General features: G+C 40.9%; 3 protein-coding genes across 7 annotated transcripts; all 3 read right to left on the reverse strand.

The window, feature by feature from the left end:
* Positions 1-1,331: 1,331 nt before the first annotated feature.
* LOC101070337 (probable phosphatase phospho1) lies at positions 1,332-5,484 on the reverse strand. Of its 2 annotated transcripts, XM_029846552.1 has the most exons (3): positions 5,424-5,484; positions 5,093-5,298; positions 1,332-4,094 (listed from the first exon to the last, which is right to left on the reverse strand). In XM_029846552.1, exon 3 carries the CDS (start codon positions 4,063-4,065, stop codon positions 3,301-3,303), a length of 765 nt encoding a protein of 254 aa, XP_029702412.1. In that variant the 5' UTR covers positions 4,066-4,094; positions 5,093-5,298; positions 5,424-5,484; the 3' UTR covers positions 1,332-3,300. The 2 variants fall into 2 exon arrangements, with proteins under 2 accessions (XP_029702412.1, XP_011600667.1); XM_011602365.2 differs by lacking the exon at positions 5,424-5,484 and having other exon boundaries at positions 5,093-5,407.
* A 902-nt stretch (positions 5,485-6,386) lies between these two features.
* LOC105416249 (uncharacterized) lies at positions 6,387-10,520 on the reverse strand. 4 transcript variants are annotated; one of them, XM_029851061.1, is made up of 8 exons: positions 10,431-10,520; positions 8,946-9,385; positions 8,385-8,843; positions 7,856-8,227; positions 7,621-7,752; positions 7,328-7,482; positions 7,165-7,255; positions 6,387-7,086 (listed from the first exon to the last, which is right to left on the reverse strand). In XM_029851061.1, the coding sequence occupies exons 1-8, from the start codon at positions 10,442-10,444 to the stop codon at positions 7,013-7,015; spliced, it is 1,737 nt and encodes a 578-aa protein (XP_029706921.1). In that variant the 5' UTR covers positions 10,445-10,520; the 3' UTR covers positions 6,387-7,012. The 4 variants fall into 4 exon arrangements, with proteins under 4 accessions (XP_029706921.1, XP_029706915.1, XP_011600674.2 ...); XM_029851055.1 differs by lacking the exon at positions 10,431-10,520 and adding an exon at positions 10,240-10,345; XM_011602372.2 differs by lacking the exon at positions 10,431-10,520 and adding an exon at positions 9,990-10,163.
* A 1,930-nt stretch (positions 10,521-12,450) lies between these two features.
* LOC101064609 (synaptic vesicle membrane protein VAT-1 homolog) lies at positions 12,451-18,017 on the reverse strand. Its single transcript, XM_003961257.3, has 6 exons — positions 17,432-18,017; positions 15,222-15,429; positions 13,884-14,054; positions 13,678-13,767; positions 13,308-13,546; positions 12,451-13,221 (listed from the first exon to the last, which is right to left on the reverse strand). The coding sequence occupies exons 1-6, from the start codon at positions 17,816-17,818 to the stop codon at positions 13,006-13,008; spliced, it is 1,311 nt and encodes a 436-aa protein (XP_003961306.2). The 5' UTR covers positions 17,819-18,017; the 3' UTR covers positions 12,451-13,005.
* Positions 18,018-19,262: the final 1,245 nt, after the last annotated feature.

Genomic DNA, 19,262 nt, shown 5'->3' on the forward strand with positions numbered 1-19,262 from the left:
GGGTCTCAGCTGTCGCTTCATCTGAGGGTCCTCACGGTCGCACTAACAGCACTTCAAATCAAATGAAATCATCTTTATTTATATGGTGTCAGTTACAATCACAATTGTCTCCATGTCCTTTACAGAGTACCAGGGCCTGACTCCAATCTAGCAGCAGAGGCAAGGAAAAACTTTCCTTTAACAGGAGGAAACCTTGAGCAGGACCAGGCTCTTGTAGGGGGACCCTCCTGCTGATGGCCGGCTGGGTAAAGAGAGAGAGGAGAAGGAGGAGGACAGGTAGAGGAGAGAATAGAGATAGATCAAATACATTAATTACAACAAGCTGTCAGAGTTGAATGGGACAGTGGGGTCAGAGGTCAGCAGGTTAGTGCACAGCTATGAAGTCAGCAAGAGGAGGTGGGAGAGAAGTACAACAACTCAAGAAGAAAATGTGTCCTCTCTACATTAATACTGATGATGAGGAGAGGAGAGGAGAGGAGAGGAGAGGAGAGGAGAGGAGAGGAGAGGAGAGGAGAGGAGAGGAGAGGAGAGGAGAGGAGAGGAGAGGAAGCAATGAACTAATAGGGTGATAGGAACTGATCATGTTTCTGTATACCGACAGCGTTGTCTCATTAAACAAGTTTAGCACCATCCTTACTTGTCTGCCCTGCTGGGAAAATGGCATTGCATCAGTTTGAAATAAATGCTTGGGGGCCATCTGGTGGCAGAAGTTGATATACTCTTCCAAATTCAGAGCTTCCAAATTTGAGCTTCTTTCTGGGTTGGCACAGTTTATCTAATACTAATTATTGGCATTATTTGAGTTTTACTAGGCTTTTAAATAAGGTTTTTTTTTTACGAGCCATACACAGTTTTCCACTGCTGTAGCCCTATAAAATAAAGGTGCACACTTAATAAATCTCTTTCACCCATGTGAATGGCATGTGTATTTTGAATTATATTATTATTATTCCTGGCACAGATCAGCACTGCTGCTCCTTTCCTTCATCAAATCTGTTGACATACTCCCCCATTTAAGTTACCATACTTCGCCTGTTCTGCCCTAACTGGCTCGTCCTGTCGTCAAGGGATCATAGATCCCTAACATGGTGTGCAAAATCAATATCTGTTTTGTCTGCGTATGTTTGAATATTCAGACATTGTCCCACCTTAACACTTTCAATTTTAAAATATATTTGATCAATTTTTTTATTGAGGTTCATTTTGAAAATGCCTCTCTCCCAAGAGCACTTTTAAGTAAAGTCTGCAGGCCTAAAATGGTTTTGTGCATGATGATAATGATAATAATGAGGAAGAAGAAACAACCAAAACATAAAAAACAACACAGCAGAGACAAACTGAACATCTGGCTTTATATTCCCATTGCACTTGTGCTGACATGCACGCCCAAATCACAGCAAAGACAGACATCCGTAATTTGTCTGCTGGCAAGCCACGTTACAGCAATATTCATCCATAGACTCCGATTGCCGTCTGTGATTAATGTGTTATCTTATTCACCCAGCATCTAAATATTGCACAAAGCTCCCTGCTTGCAGTCAAATGAGCACAGACCCATTCAAAGGAAAAAAAAAAACACCATGAGTGACACATGGGAATCATCAAATCACAAAATAATTCATAAATATATTTAATAATCTTCTAGGCTTTTTAACTTTAATGCTAATTTTAGCTACAGCGATGTCTCACCGATTAAAAAAATAAAGCAAAAAAAATATAAAAATCTTAAACCACTCTTCCATTCTTAAAAACTAGAGCTAGATGATAATTATTGCAGCCAAAGAGCATGATTATATTAACCAGCCCTGCTAATGAAATGATCGTATCAATAATTCATTTTTATTAGTTTAAAAAGAACAGATGTCAAACACTTTGTAGCTGTCACTTTGTACTAATTGCATTACACTACACTTTCTATCATTTAAATGTCAAATTATTATTATTATTGATGTTGTTGTTACTGTTATTATACTCCCTGAGGAATTAAACACACTGTAAAGTAACTTTCCAGCACGTTAAAATGATGATTATTAAAGGCTGGAAGCGTTCGATGGATTAGATGCTGCTTCCTAGTGTGATGCAATGCCCTAAAATACATTAAAGGTATCTTGATATGGCTTAAAAATAAACAGGATTATTTCAGAAAGATAACATCAGTAGACACAACAGTCAACATCACTCAGGACACACACATCGGAAAAGAAAGCTATTAAAAACCCACGTATACATTTCCAAGTAGTACCAAAACTTATAACGGATATTGGATTAAAATGCATCTTCTCAAACAAACAAGGTTTTTTTCTTTTACAGCTTCTGCACTGAATTAATTGTGTAAATGTCTAAATAATCACTCACACAAAACTGCTGGGATTACATTTGATTACATTTTGGGTTTTCCAGGCAACTTCACGTACTATTGACTTAATAGTGATGACAAGGAGAAAATAAGCTTGCGTGTTCTTTGCTCGATCCCTTCGAGTTGAACTCATACGTTGATCCCCTTAAGATCTGTTGCTGGTGTGGATCACTGTTGTGTAATGCAGTCCTAGATTAGGTATCAGAAAAGAGTGGCGAAGAGCACCTCATTGCTCTCCTTTGTCATGCTTATCTCTAATCCGTAATTTACAAAGTAGATTTCACAAACCTTATCCACGCTTGATCACCTCAACCAGGACAGTGAATCATGAATGCCATCATCAGGCAGATTGTTCTTAATTCCATTTGTTCCAGCAGGGGGTCCAACACTGTATAAACACTTAAAACTCACTAATAAAGACCCATAAAGGCTTTTTTATACCTTTATATACACTTAAAGGCTTATTAATTGATGTTTTACAGACTGTGAGATGTAAAAATGCATCAACCTGATGCATGTAAATATATTTGCTTAATGTTTATATGGCTCTGAACTGATGTATAATGTAGTATTTTTAGCACCTATCTGTATCAGTTTAACATATACATTTTTACAATATAGAGGGGGCAATTTGCCTCCGCTTGTTATTTGACAGTGTCTAACAGATCCTGACATACCTCTGGTTAAAGCTATAATCAGGCCAACCTTCCTGAGACTTAACGCTGGCTTGGTACAGCAGTTACTGTACAGTAAATTTCTCACCAAACTTGTTTGGAGAGGAATTTACTCTCAAATGCTATTTCAAATGTGGACCAGGACAGATGTGCGCTATAACATTTCTGAAGTTTCTCCTAACAGCGCGGGGCTGAAAACATGCATATACTGCTGTTGATCAGGACTGGTGTTGGTGTACACACCCACACACACACCCACCCACACAGATCCTATCTCTCCTCTACTACTTTCTTCAGACAGTCCACTATGTCTTCACCTCTGACCCACGGAACAACATTTGCCTTGAACGTTGCCTCGGACTGCAGCAACACGTGCATCGGGAAGCCCCTCCTGGGGAAAGTCGTGTCCCTGGGCCCCAGAGCCAGAGAGGGGCAAACGTCATTGGCCCCGTCCCCAATGTAGAACACCCTCTGGAAGGGGACACCGCCCCGCTCCTTTTGTCGGCCGGTAAGGTACTCACGAACGATCACCTGCTTGCACATGTTGTCGGGGCAACGAGAGCACACGTGCGAGTGGAAAGGCAGCAAGATGAGACGGCCAGTGTCATCAAAGCTGGCTGGGTTCGTGAAAATCTTCCAGAAAAGGCGACGTACCCCAGTGTGCTGCAGCCAGGTCTCAATGAAGAACATGTTGGCATCTGATACCACGGCCAACTCAAAATGTTTCTGGTTGCTGTGAAGAAACTCAAGGAGGTTTAGGAGACCGGGCGAGGGGGAGATCTTCTCCACTGCTGACTGAATGGATTCCTTGGACACTCCCTCCTCCGCCATGTAGGTCAAGACCTTCTGCATGAACTCGTTGTAGTGGCCATCTCTGTAACTGTTCTTCAGCCAATCAGGAAGGCGCTGGTTCGGGAGAGCTCGCACCACAGCGTCATCGCTGCTCTCATTGATGATCGTCTCGTCAAAGTCGAACAAGACCAAAAAGCGCTTCTGGTGCGACGCCGCAAGGCCGAGGTGTGGTGAAGCTGTCATCTTTATGGCATGAGTGTGAGTGGGTGTGCCTTGAGAAAAAGAAAAAAATAGTGCTTATTATTAGAAACTTGTTTGTTCAGTTAAACAGTATCTTATCTAATTAATGAATACACCTGCACGTTCATCCAACACTAAACCATTCTCAGACCTAAACTCCATGTTGTCATGAATTGTCTCCAAACAAATTATCCACATTATCTGATAGGTGAAGCAGTGATTAATAAATAGCTTTATTATGACACACATGTACACAAGTAATGAGCAAACAATATGATGAAATTATTTTTTAACTATCATTATTATTCCTGTTATGGTTATCATTAATATTAATATTATTATTGTTAATGTTGTTATTATTGTTATTATTGTTATTATTATGAAACGTCACTGCTCACTGTGTCAGGGCTCGAGAAGAGCCTCTTTATACTGTTGGACCCGTTTCTCGCCTTCATACTTCCTACATACTGTACATTATTTACCACACAAAATCTGGGTTATGGCAGGTGCGAACTTGAGCGTTGCTGTTGCAGCATACTTCTACCATAAGTGGAGCAAACACGAGGGTTAATGTCAAGCCAAGTGTACGCTATCTACATATTTATGTCTGTCTGGCAAAAATCCAACAACCGTCCCAAGCTTTTTATCTTAAGCAAAACAGCCAGTAACGGAGTCCTAAGCCACTGCGGATACTTTAAACTCCAATCTGCTGCATGGACATAGCGTTTCTCCTGCAATGTCACTCACAGTGCAGACATCTGATCTGATTTTTTAATGCATCGTAATCCGAATATCCTATAAACTGCAGATCGGTTGCACCAAAGCCAGCGCTCTTCCTTTGCAGCTACATTATTTATAGGGCATATCTCAACACTAAGGAGGTCTAATTTTATCCCAGCCGTGCTATTCCTGTCTCAGGTTAACGCTCAAAGTCATTACCGTCCCCGCTTCTGACGATAGACATTGGAAAGCGGCACAAACAGAAAAATAAAACGCGTAAAAAGGGGGATTTTGGAAATATTGGGCCTACCGGGGTAAGTGGACCTTCAGGCAAGGACCATTTGCGAGGTGCTCCGGCGAGAGCGCATCCCGGTGACACGGCAAGATTCGCTCAAAGGAGACTCCCGGTGCAGAGCAGAGGAGATTCCCATTTAAAGCCTCAACGTCAAGTGGCATTGCGTAAAGACCAAACCTCCGGAAGTTGGCTGTCAAACTAAAAGCTCTGACGAGGAGATCCTGTTCAAGAGAACCCCAGTTAAAAATTAATGAAATGGAAAGTCATCAAATATTAATAAAGCAGATTAATTTTCTGTTCATTACGGAAGCCAAAAGCGGCCACGTACTTCTTTTTTTTATCTTACCGTTTTTTGCTGTCATCACTTCTTTTTTTGCTTATCTCGGTATAGCAAGGTTCGTTTTCTGTAGATAATAACATTTCATGTGGTTCGCTCCACCTTGCGCATGCGCACTATAGTCAACAACTGCGGACCAATTCCATGCTAACAGATGTCAAAAAGTCCGGAGAATATTAGTGAACAGGGAAAAAGGGACGAGCAATTGCAATATAGGAGAATGAAGATTAGCAGTAATGAAGAGGTCATTAAGCTGACATATTTTGATGTATTTTTGTTCATGCAACCAGTTACAAGCAAAAAGCTGTATTCACACATCACACGATAGAAAAAAGTAAATATAATAATGGCTTGTGGTCCACAGTTGAAGGATTTTGAAACACTTCAAATTTGATTCTCCCCTTTAAAAACCATGCACACATTACTGACCTCAGCCAAAGAGGTCTGTGTGCAGATAACAAAAGGTAAGAAAGACGGAGATAAGTATTCGGAACTTTGTTGCAACTTTGCTCTGATCATCAGTGTCAGATTCCACCAGAGTCTGATGGAATGTGACACTGACTGGCATACGATTCCCCAAATCTCTGGCCAGACTCTCATTCAAGAGTGAATATTTGGGGTAAGAGGTTACAACTGCAGATGTCAAAGTTTTTTATTCCTGTGTGGTGGTGCACATCCAAATGCTCACACAGGGCCCTACAATTAGCTGGTGATTCATTCAGGGGTGTAACCTGCCTTCCCCCATATGCAGCTGGGATAGACTCCAGCAGCCTCCCCATGGCCCTAAAAAGGACATTTGTTTTAGAACCAAGGATGAAAGAAATAAGGCAGGACCAAATTTAGACCAGTGACAGCTACTGTATAAATATGTATCTACATAAGTAAATTTATACACGTGTGTATATATAGAGAGAGAGACAGAGAGAGAGAGAGCTTGTGTCATGTTTGATCTCTCAAAAATCCAAACTTAAATGAAGTAAAGTGTTTAATCAAAAAACAAGAAACAACCATATTGTCATTAATGATTAACAACTTCAACATAACAAGATTTTGTTATTATATGGATAATGACAATCATAGTGACTGGTCAATGCTCGGAACTCACCCTCTTTGTCTAATCTTGACTCCAAAAATGAGCAGAGAATATAGAGGCAACTTAAACACGTGCACAAACTGGCTGTGAGGTGTTGATTATGAAATTATGCTTTTGATTATGTTGGCACATTGGGAACAGGCACACATATTAATGTAAACTATATATTAAATTTAAACAGAAGCCCAGCAAAAAGGTTTAAAAAAATGACCTAAATAATAAAATAAAAAGACCAACTGGGCTCAAACAATCTTCCAAGATGGAGTTTTACCTAAAGTCATTATGCATGCTGGAAGGTTTTTTCTTATTTTAACAACATTTTAACCTCACCTGTAGTAAATTCCCTTTTGTTTCTATCTCTACAGTGATTGTATGACCTGAAGTTATTGAACTGATTTTCCTAAGATTTGTAGAACAACATAACATTTTGCAAAATAAACTGAGAATACAAACAAACTCTGAAATCTTTGTAAGCTACATTATTATGGATGGAAACTTTCCACCTTCAGTCGCAAAAGATCCTGATGAAGTACAAAACTGCAAGTTGCGGATCGACATTCTGGATGCTGTAGACTTCTCCTGTGTGCACAGACAAACGGGTTTAGCAATGAGGTCAGAGAAGCCTTTTCATTATACCATAAAGTATCGCGTTCTTACCGCTTTTCACAATAATCGACTGTGAGGGAGCGATGAGAGCTTCGCAATTGTTGATGGTTATTTTGACTCTGCCTCTTAACACGTTGAAGAACTTTGAGGAGGAAAAACAGCTCTTGAGGAACAGGAGAGTCGACATCGTTCTTTGAGTGAAACGTGTACTCACTGTGTTGGCACTGTGGTCTACCCACATAGGTTTCTTCATGTAGCCTTCCAGCACGAGCTTTCCATTAAAAATGGAGCTGCAGTTCAGGTCCACCTGGATGCCAATGGCTCTGCCTTGGAAGGTGTACCAGTCAAAATGCTCGGGAGTGATTACACCTGCAATCAAAGGTGCAACAGGTTGACCTATCCAATTGCAACAAACTAAAAAACAGAAACCCTTCACAAGTTCTATAAAAGGGAATTCAGGTTTTTTAAAATTTTATCTTGAATGTATTGTAAATGAATGAGTCTTACAGTGGGCTGCATCACCCCAGATGGCCTTAAAACACTCTGCCATGAGGGCTTTTTCCGGTAGCTCCAACATAAATGGTTTGACAGCTGGACCAAGGAGATCTGTTGCAGACTCAAATTTGCTTGATGGCAAATCTACAGCAAAATAGAGCTCAAGAATTTTACTGATATGGTTACAAACATGTGTATTGTGTATGGAAATCTGAGACTAAGCATTGGTGTCGCTTTAAAAACCTACTCTTGTCATCCTCATACTGTTGCAGGTTAATAAAGGAGGATGGTCCACTGGCTGGGTTCTCTGTGGTTGCCCCAAAATTATCTTCAACCACTGGCAGAGAGCATTTAGGGGCCTTTGAAGCCAACATTGGTTTTGCTCTAAGTGATAGAGCTCTCTCTGGTGACATTAAGGCAACATTCCAGGCCTTCAGCTCAGGAGGCATCATCTGCTCAAGCTGAGGTTTTCTTTCCTGGAACCTTTGAGGCCACCAAGAGCAGCCCTCCATTTCATCAGATGCTTGTTTATTCATCCAGCAGTCAATGGGGGGTTGCCTCTGTCGTTTCTCTGGCTCCTCACATGTGGGCTGGTGTGCTCTTTTAAGTAGCTGCTCTACTGTAACACATAACATTATTCTCACCATTACTGGCCAAGCACTTGCAAAGCAAAACTAGTTTGAATCCACTGAAATTCTCTGCTAGCATGGAAATTTCTTTTTATTAATAATATAAACACTGATTATTAGTTATCATGTATGTTGGTACTTTCTTACGTCCGTTACAGCTGCAATGACCTTCTGGATGAAGCAAAAGATCGTGGTGCAGAGGACCCAGGTCCACCTCCTCCTCAAACTGTTCCAATGCAACAATTAATTTCATTCTGACCGGAGAGCAACCTTTTAAGCTAAAATCACTATTTTGCTTGTCTGTCTGGCCTTTATTTCCCTTATTTGGTGTCTGCACTTTTGTTCCTTGAATGGAGGATTGCACAGGCTGCCTCTGATTTTGTCTTTGCAGCCCTCCATTCTTCTTGGCAGTCAAGGCCTGATTGTTGTTTTGCTTTGAATTCTTTGGTGTCGGCTGAGAGCGGGATATCCGCCATTCTCCAAGCTCCCCCCTTTTCCGTTTTACAGCCGGGCTTTCTTCAGAAGAACTCTCCTCACACATAACAGATCGTTTGCCGCGTTTATCCTTTCCCTTCAGATGTGGTCCAGAAATTCTGATTTCATTGTCTGGAGGAAAATGGAAAATAAATACAATAACAACACTGTTATAATTACTGTCATCTTGACAACATTCTGTTAATAACGAGGGATAAAAAGTTTTGAGCATACCTCCAGAATCTGCATAATCACTACTGTCCAGCTCCTGATTTTGTGCCTGTGGGACTCTTCTGGTCCCTTTTGAGGATGACTGCCTCTCATCACTGCTATCTGATTGCTTAGATTTATTGCTCTTTTTCACAGGGAGTTTTGCCGTTCTTCCTCTGAATCCTTTGCCTGTCCCCTGAGGTTGCTCCTCTGCTTCGTCACTGTCAACATGGTGGACCTTCCTAGGGCGTCCCTTTGTCCTCAGTGGCATCCTCAATTCACATAGAGGAGAATCCTCAGGGCTGGAAGTTTCACTCACTGTGGTTTCATGCATAGAAGCCTTGCTCTTCTTTCTGGCGTCCATTCTGTGATTGACTTCTGATAGTTTGGGGCTCAGATGGGCAGTTTGTGGATATTTGGAGATGCTCTTTCTCAAGCTCTGGTAATTTCCTCTTGGGTCATCCCTAAATAAAGATATATATATACACACACACGCACATATAAATAACACTTTTTCGCATAATATATATACTTTTTATGTAGGTGCATAGCAATCGCATAAAAAATCACATCTTATAACGTAATATTTTTTCGAGGTTGGGTCAAAATTACGAGATCTTTTCTCGAGAGATACGTTTTTATCTTTATTACTTAATAAATTCGTATTTTTTTGTAATTAAGAAATAGCGTTTGGCTAAATCTATACCCAGAAGACGGCATGGTATTATCGCGTTTGCTTATTTCTGCCATGGATTTAAAGAAAAAAAAAGGAAAAAAAAAAAAAAAAAAAAAAGGAAATACTACTAAAATCTGGATGCTTTAGTCAGTTTGTCAACGATACTTAAGGGAAAGGTGAAGCTGTCGTATTTGTCTCTAAGCAAATAAAGTAAACGACTGAATGTTAGCAAATTGGCTAATTGATATCGCGGGCTCCCCACTTACCAATTTTTTCTTTTTAAAAACCACATAGGCATAATTTAGTTCGCAGTTTAGTTTTAACTCTGGACTGACTACATGAATCACAAGAAAGCGACTTAGACGTTTATATTACTGCCATGTGTTACCGACCCTGTGGAGGCTGAGAAGCGCGCAACGGCCGAGGAAGTATCGCACGTGGACGATGACGTCTAGTTTGTCAACGTGCACATCCGCTAGCCTGTGCAACCTCATAACATTTATATCAGGGCGCAGCCTAAATATATAGAACCCAATCCAAAACAACCAAGAACACAAACAAAAAAGAATCACAAAAGAGAAAGGGGAGAGTAAGTATGAGTTGTGTCGACAACTCATACGTCTTATAACGTTCAAAACTTACAGCCCTCGGCTATGATCTCTCATTTTGTCACTCCTCCCTCATATTTTTGCCAGCCTATTCCATGGGCACTGCAACTCATATAATTTATCTTTTAATTACCTCCTGTAGTTTCTATTTACTACATTCCATAATTAGATTCTTCACATTATTAGTAATTGTTCCTTCAAAAACGTTTTTTTTTTTTTTTTTACCTGTGTGTCCTCATCTTTTTTCCTTTATTAATGACTGCTAACCCTTTTGGGGTCACAGGAAGGCTGCTGGAGTCTCTCAGCTGTACAAGGCAGGTTACACCCCTGAATGAGTCGCCAGCTCATTGCAGGGCTCTATGGGCAATTGGGGGTTTGCTACCTCGCTCAAGGGCACTTGGGCAATGATGAAGGAAGTTGCTTCCTTACACGTCTTGAACTGGGAACTCTCTACTTTTCAGCAGTGGCTTTAACCTCTCACCCCATAAATTAATGAATGATTGAAACGCTGAAGAGATTTGGAAACTCATATGACAGTGAAGCGTTCTTGTCTCCTGTGAAAATATACATTCACGTTTCTTATTGAAAATGAATATTATATAAAAATGAATACAAATCCATGAGGGCACCCCCCCCCCCTCTTCCCCCAGGACTATACATATTGCTTGCACTGTTTAAGAGCCACCAATAGGGGACAGTGTTGCGCTCCCCTTGGCCTTGGGACTCACACAGGCTTGTTCACTTCCTCATTCCCTCAGTGCAAAGTTTCAACAAAGCTGCAGACACCTATCTTCGTGTTTGTGCGCTTTTGTTCAGAACTTTATCTGTGTACATGAGTCATTTACATGATTGAAAAATAAATAAATCAAAGTTAAAATGGTTCAAAATCATTTAACACTCTTTCAACCAAAAGCGAACCCCGCATCAAGATTCATATTTATGAAACACACACACACACACACAGACACACACACACACACTATTCTAGTGACATTTAAAAAAATAAATGATTTAAATAATGATGAAAAACAGTTGTTCACAGAGTAAACACCTTTCAAAGTTGAAGACCATCACTGATTGGTGACGTGGAAGTGAATCAGCATCCTGGAGCAAGATAGTGGTCTTTAGTATAAGTCTCTATCCACATCAAAGATGTGTCACCACTAAATTAAGACTTGAATCCAAACACACAACTCAGGAACTGGCTTCAGAATATCGCGGTGTTTTAATTAACAAAGTGTCAGCAGAACATTTTTAGTCAACATCGGGAGTCGACGCAGGTCTTTTTGACTGGTGAGCCCACACAGGTTTGATGCACTCAAGGTGACTGGAGAGCTGGTCAGCTGGCTACCCACATGCTGACTGCTGGAGCCTTTTTGATGAAAGGCAACCAAAGTGGGAAAAAAGCTGGATTTTAATAGCTACTTGAATTTCCTTAAAATTAAATAGAGAATCACAGTAGGTGGCCATCTTTGGGAAATATTAATTTCCATGTGCTTCTCCTTAAATTATCTTCTTGGGTAGTCAAACAATGAGATAAGGGGGTTCTTGGAATAGACTACCAGCACAAATATAAGAAGCAGTTTTTTTAAAAACATAGGCAAGGGTGGTATTTTGTGGAAACACATCCAGGTTTCAGTCCAGTCAGAAATGGTGCTTTTGGACTTATTTACTGCTTTAGCTCTGTGCTGCATTTCTGAAGGGGTGAAGAATTTCACATTTCTGACTGATTGGCAAACCTGACCTACCCACATAGCCCCCCCCCGGCATTTGTCCAGTGTGTTTTGGCAGTTGGTTCTTCCACCCTGTTGGTTCAACTCCAAGGCTGGGAAATACACTGCTGTACTACATGTACATGGTAGCAAAACAAGGATACTTTTGGTGTAAAATGGGCCCATTAAAGATGCTTTATTATGAAGCTAGGCAGCATTATCTCCAGTTTCCAGTGAGGTGGGAGGTGCTACCTACCTACCTGCACTTCTACCCTCTGCCTGCTTTGGATGGAGAGTTTATGGTATGGAAGGGGATCCTCACTGACTTCTAGGGACCTCCTCCATCACTTCTTCTACCTGACCCTATTGCAATGGACTCATTTAATGAATGCTGGTTGCTTTGATAGCCTTGTTGGAAATGGGAAACTCTAGAGCTAATACATGCAATCGAGCACAGATCTCTGGAGATGCGTGCACATATCAGACCCAAAACGCATCAAAACAAACAAACAAAAAATTTATGAATGCAAAGCTCCAGCACATCATCTTATGTTTTATTTCATTTCAATCTGTTTATAAAAGAGTCATCACAAACCAAGAAAAACTGCACAGCTGCTGTGTAAACAAATAGCAATGTAAAGATATTTTCGTTAACAAGAGTTGCAAGTTTAAGAGTTTCTCCTAAAGTTGGTTTTAATGAAAGCCTACGAGCAGCTGAAGAGAAAGGAAAACTCACTCATCACACGTTACAATTACACAGCTGACGTGAGTGGAAAAACAGACCAACTTGCAAACAACACTGACCTGGATGATGATTTTTTTTTTTAAGTTGAGCCAAGAGGATTTCATCATATTTAATCTGTAACTGAAACAGTGCAGAACTGGTTTGCTGCATTAGATGAGGTACATGACAAGGACAAGGTTTGAGCGTGGAAAGTGTGTTATCAGGGTCACCATGACAACAAGTAATTGTGAAGCCATGCCCATTGAAATCTCTCCAAGTTGAAAATAATGAACCAATTCATGGTATTTCTTTACAAACCTTCAGAACGGATTTTAGAAATGAAAGCATCATAAAAAAAAAAACTTCAAAATTTTGCTTCATCTACCACTACTGCTGCTGCTGCTTCTTCTTCTTCTTCTTTCTTTGTCTCATCAGTCGCAGATTTTCCTGCACTTTCTGCAGGTGCATCAGCAGGCGCATCAGAGCCCGTAGGTTTCTCTTTTGCCTTCTTAGCTTCGGGAATGAGGATTACCTTTCCAATGTTTTGCCGTTCGTGCATTCGTCTCATGGCGTCGGACACCTGAGAAGCATCGCAGCACTTTAGTCAGCAGTCCAAAAATGTTTTATTTTGTGTTTGCGACAATTTGCTGAATGGATGGAACTAACCTCCTCAAAGTGATAGCAGGAATCGATTCGTGGCTTGATCTTCCCCTGCCTGTAGAGCTCCACCAGCTTGAGCAGAGTACTCCTGATGAGCTGCTCATCATATAAGAAGCCCAGATGGAATCCACCGATGGTTTTGTTGGACTGCATCAGCTTCAGTGCAGTGAGGGAAAGTTGGTGGTACCAGGTCTTTGCTAGAGCAAACAGGTTCTTCTTTTGGCCTGTCACAATATTAGCTGCACCTGGGATCATGAAGAGAAATTACAGGATAAACAACCTCATATCTAAAACTTTATAGGGTGTATGTAATATATGTTTGATTCAATTAGCTGATTAGCTGACATTTGTTTAATCAAAGTTTGGATAACCTTACCAAAGATTATAAGAGTACCCAAAGGTTTCAGCAAACTAAAACCTTTTTGGGTGTCTGAGCCACCTAAGGGGTCAAGGACAATGTCCACTCCTACAGAGAGAAGGCAGAGCTGTTTGATGATTTTAAAGTTATCACAAGCTATTAAAAGGCGTGGAAATCGAATATTTTCTGAACACTCATTGTCTCAAAGCTTGGGGTTTCCTCACCGTTTGGACTGATCTTGCGGATTTCTTCTACATAGTCTCGGGTGCGATAGTCGATGGGGTGGGTCACTCCTCCCTGGGCAATGGTCTCATGTTTGGAAGCCGATGCTGTGCCAAAAATGGTCACATCTGGCACAGTCTGACACAGCTGCGTAGCCGCGATACCAACACCACCTGCATGTGTGAGCACCAGCAGCATCAGTGAAGGAAGCAGCTTGTTTTCAAAAGAATCTCCATAATTATCCATTAGTGGATATTATCCTATGTTACACACTTTCTTCATGTATATGAAGCCAAGATAAAAAGCAGCACCTGGAATCCCAAGTGGAGATGTTTTCCCCTCTCCCTTTGATGGCTGAAGCATAATTAAGCAGCTCCTATACACATTACATAGGCCTACAGTCTATCAACCTTTGATCTTCTTATGGTAATAGATTAAATAAACCAGCAGGATTTTTATAGGGTTCAAAAGTCAATCTCGGGCAGCAGATCAGGCTGTAATAATGGCAGATTGGAATTGATTTCCACTCCTGAGAGCAGTGGCATTAGATCGCCTCCTTCCTGGGACAGTCAAAGGTCATGAACACGACTGAATTAGTGTGCAGGCTCAGTGATCCTCTTCCTCCTTTTCATCAGCCATCCTCACACTGGTGGCTTTAACGTCTTTTAAACATTAGAGCTCAGACCTTAATAAGTAACCCAACCACAATCACAGGCAATAGGTAAAGACAGCCGAAGGAGAAATATTATTTTGGAAAAACAAAATGACACATTACACTTGAAACAAAATATATCATTGAGAACCTTTGCTATCATTTCCATTTCACACAAAATGGAGATAAAAATATATCTATATTATATCTAAAAAGATATTCCTCTGAACAAACATGACAAATAGGCTGACTGTTTGCGAGTAAGTTACTTTGCTGCACAGGAGGGAGCTAATGCATCTATTATTTGTAAGCGTTGATGTGCTTATGTGTATTTTTTTATGTTTGCTTAAACTTAAGAGAGAAAAGTGAGTCAGGTATGTTAAACATCTGGATCTGCTTTTTATGTTTGGCAGGTAATAATTCACAGCAAATACACTCGACTGAACCAATGCACTTTGCTCACTTATCTTTCAATGATTATTTCATTGGAAGACACACACACACACACACACACACACACACACACACACACACACACACACACACACACACACACACACACACACACACACACACACACACACACACACACACACACACACACACACACACACACACTTTGCTCTGAATACAGAGCAAAATGATGCAATAAAGCTCAATACAGCAGGCGGTCTGTGTGTAGCGTTACCTGCTGCCATGTGGATGAGGACGCTCTTGCCCGGCCTCAGGTTGGCCATTTCAAAAAGCATCACGTAGGCTGTCAAGTAGTTAATTGGCAGAGCTGCACCTTCCTCAAAACTCATCTGCTCCGGCATGGGGAAGGTCAGGTCAGCAGGAACGACAATCAGCTCCTGCCACATGCCACTGCGACTCATAGCGATCACACGATCTCCAACCTGAGGAAAGGGAGAGGTGCTAATGCTTTTTGTCCTAAGTTGTCAAACCGCCAAGAGAACGTAAATGATTTAAATCCATTCATGAATCAAAGGGGAAAAAAAGAAAGAATTTATGACTCAAACTGTGCAATCCAGCTTCTATCATTTGTACGTCATAACAGAAACTGTCCTCAATTATTATTCCAGGATACATTTAAGAATAAAGTTTCTCAGTTATGCAAAGATCTGGAAACTAATCCAGTTCCTTCAACTGCTACATCAGAAGAGAAGCAAGTTGCTTTTTCCATATGCTCCAGTTCCCATGTTCAGACAGGAAATTCTTATTATCATGGATCATCAGCTAAAAATCAAACTAACAAACAACAGATTTGCTGGTTTGCATTTTAAACAAAGTCACAAAAATGGTCATCCGAGTAGTTTATCCCCCCCCCCACACACACACTTTTCCACAAGGAAGTGCTATTTAAGTGGTGGCAGCATTGTGAAATCAAGGGGAACAGGAAAGAAGTCTGCTCTCCTTCCTGTTCAATCAGCCCCAGGAGCCCTGAGCCACGCCCACTTCCTGCTGCGCACAAACACGTGCCGCTTTGACAGATGACAAACATTTATGCTTTAATGGACCTTAAATATAAGGAGATGAATCCAAAGCTATTTTTGGAAAGGTCTGCTGCAGTAAGATAACGTAAGCCTCTGTCTTTTTGATGTGCTTGTTTCTTCTATTTTTTTTTTTTCCCCCCCATATCTCAACCTTCCGGCATTGTGAAACATCCACTAGATGACCACAAAATAGCCAATTTTAGAAGAAATTTTAAAAATGCTGAGTTCACTTCCTGGACAGCTACAAAACCTGCAGTTTATATGCTGTTAAGAAACTCACTCTAAGAACCATGGCGTCCTGTTGTTGACAAGATCAAGAATTTGCACCAGAGGTGTCAGATTTATCTATTAATCGTGCTGCATCCTTCCATGTGTGATATTTCTCTACTACCTCATGGAGGAGGAGGAAAGATGGGGTAATGGGGCAAATACTGCTTTATATTAGAACATAATATGGTCACTTTAACACTCATTGATACACATGAAGGCTTTTTTGGTATGAAAACATTAATGTTGTAACAGAATGTGTGATGGTGGCGTTTTAAATTTGGAAATGTTGGCAGCAGAGTTGCATTTATCCTGTGTCCCCTCATTTCCAGTCTATTTAAATATTAATTGGCATTTTGAGCACTCTCTCAGTATATTAAATCTATTTTGCTATTTTCTGTCATACTATCAAAGCATTTCCCACTTTAATTGCCATAGCTATAACTAGTCCATCTTTACATGATTACCCAAACATTTTAGTCCCTTTCCCAACACAAACATGTCCATTTATTCTCTCCATAATGCCATTATACAAACACATCTGTCCAGATAAACCAGTCCATTTACTGTCACCCATTGGCCTCTCTGTAATACTCTGCCTAATCATTTTGTCCATTTAGTGTGAAAAAAGGTCAATGAATACACGCGTCTGCTAATTTAGAACTCCAACATGAGCTTTTAGCAGTTTGCAGCAGCAGCAAATTCTATTATTGTGTATCCATTTAACAACAGGGTCACTTTGTAATTGCCAGTCGTCACAAAAAGGATGCAAGACAGATCCAAGCGGCTTTAACCTACAGTCGTTTTACTGAGAAAATACAATATCCAGGTTCATACTCTCAAGGTTTAGACTTACTGATTTGAAACGGAGCTCAAAAGTGCAGCAAATGTGACTAAATTATAGTAATTTCAGCACCTGGAAACACACTTGCGCAACTGGCAAAAATTACAGAGCAATTTGATTTAATTCAAATAAACAGTGATAAATATATGTGGTCACCTTTCTCAGTCAGAGGCAACAGCTCTTCACGCTGTTGCTTGTAGAGAAGTGTATGTTTTTTATTGGACTTTTGTGTGTTGCTTTCCTCTCGAATGCACCGTAAGCAGCATCCGGAGGCAGCTGTGGGGTTTTACTCACTTTCCGGTCCTCTACACCTTCGCCTACCGCCTCGATGACCCCGGAGCCCTCCATTCCCATGATGACGGGCGGGGCAGGCAGCAGATCGTACAATCCCTGTCGGCCCAACAGCTCGGCGAAGTTTAGCCCGCACGCCTTGACGCGGACCAGGACTTCTCCAGCCTTCAGCTGCGGCTGCGCTTCTGTCTTCACCTGCAGCTTCACTTTGTCGTAGCCGCCGTGTCCCGTCAGAACCAGGGCCCGGAAAGACTGAGTTTTCCTCTGGGTCGCAGGGCTGCTTCCCGGCGCTGGAGAAGCAGCCGGTGGAGGCTCTTCTCCTCCTTCGGGTTTCTTCTCCTCCTCCTCAGGTTGTCGCTGCTGACCTGGAGCCTCTTCTTCTGCAGACATGATTAATGTCCAGCTGCGTGCGTCTGGGACTCGGTCTCACCAGGTGACTTTATTGGTTTGCTTTGAAAAGAGCCTCCCAAGAAACCTTCTCCCAGAACACGAACCAAGATAAACCCACTCCTTTGGTTAAAAGACAGACGTAGTTCCCGTCTCGCCTCAAGCAACAAGTGTCTGACGCCTAAAAGACAGACGGACGGACCCACTTTAAAGATTTCCCAGCGAATTTCACAATAAAACGCATTAAAAATGCAAGATCTTGCCATCATTTTCCTGATCCGTGAGTCAAGTTTGCGACATCCTTTGTGACAATACAAACATTGTCGTGGTTTTAATTTCTTAACGAGTGGCAAACATTATTACTGAACAGTTGGTAATATTAACACATACAGCAAACAACGTTTTTAGAGATTTAAAATAATGTTGATATTAATAATAATAATACGGATCTATAACCAAATATATTACCAATTACTCATCCATCATATTTATAACTGTGGATTATTCGTGTTAAAATGTTCGACAACTCAGTGATACAAAATATATATATTAGTTTTATTTTCTCAGTTCTGGTGGAACTTCCGGTATATGTCTACGTGTTTTTGGTCGAGATGGAAAAGTAAGTGTCTGAAAGAGGCCAGAAGTTCGAAGCGTGGGCACTGGACACACGAGGATGTTCAAATCTGGAGCAAACATCAGCCACTGCACAACAAAACTGGTGCAATCTGTCATCTCATCCACATTTGGATGAATTATTCACTTATCCATTGCTGTATCAATATTTTAGGTGGGGTGTCATTTAAGAGAGACGTGGTAAACACATGATTCGGTCTACAAGAAGTGTTGTACTCCACCTTTTTAAAGTCTAAATTACCCTCGAACCTCCTGCATTTTTGTCTGATAAAAGTTACAACAAATATTTCCCACCGATAGGCGGCGCTACAACATAGAGAAACTGCGTTAGGGTTCCGACTCTGGACTGTTTCAAACCATTAGACAAAAAGTAGGCTTTTTAAAAGTTAAAAACTCGGCAAAATAAAACACAACATAAATAAGAAATAGTTAAGCTGTTTGGAATCTGGGACAGAAAATAAATCACCAAAAACAGTAGTACAATAGTTACGTAGCATATTGACTCGTCTACCGTCTAAAATGGTTTGAAAATAAACCAGCCAGAAAGGCCGAAACTTCATCATTTGACCCCCAAAATTGCGCGATCGCAATGCTCCATTTTGACCAGCAGATGGCGACAAAATACCTAAAACAATAATTTACCAATCCTTCAGTGAGTTCAAACATTAACGATGACAAAGCTTCAATATTTTGGGGCAGTAATGGTTTTAATACCGCAAAACATATATATTTTATTCATTCCAAGCTGGAAAGGTGTGGCACAAACGGCAGCAAAAAACTGTACCCTGTATGAAAAAAACTAGTAATGAACGTT

The sequence above is a fragment of the Takifugu rubripes genome, chromosome 1 (assembly GCF_901000725.2).
Source record: "Takifugu rubripes chromosome 1, fTakRub1.2, whole genome shotgun sequence".
NCBI lineage: Eukaryota > Metazoa > Chordata > Actinopteri > Tetraodontiformes > Tetraodontidae > Takifugu > Takifugu rubripes.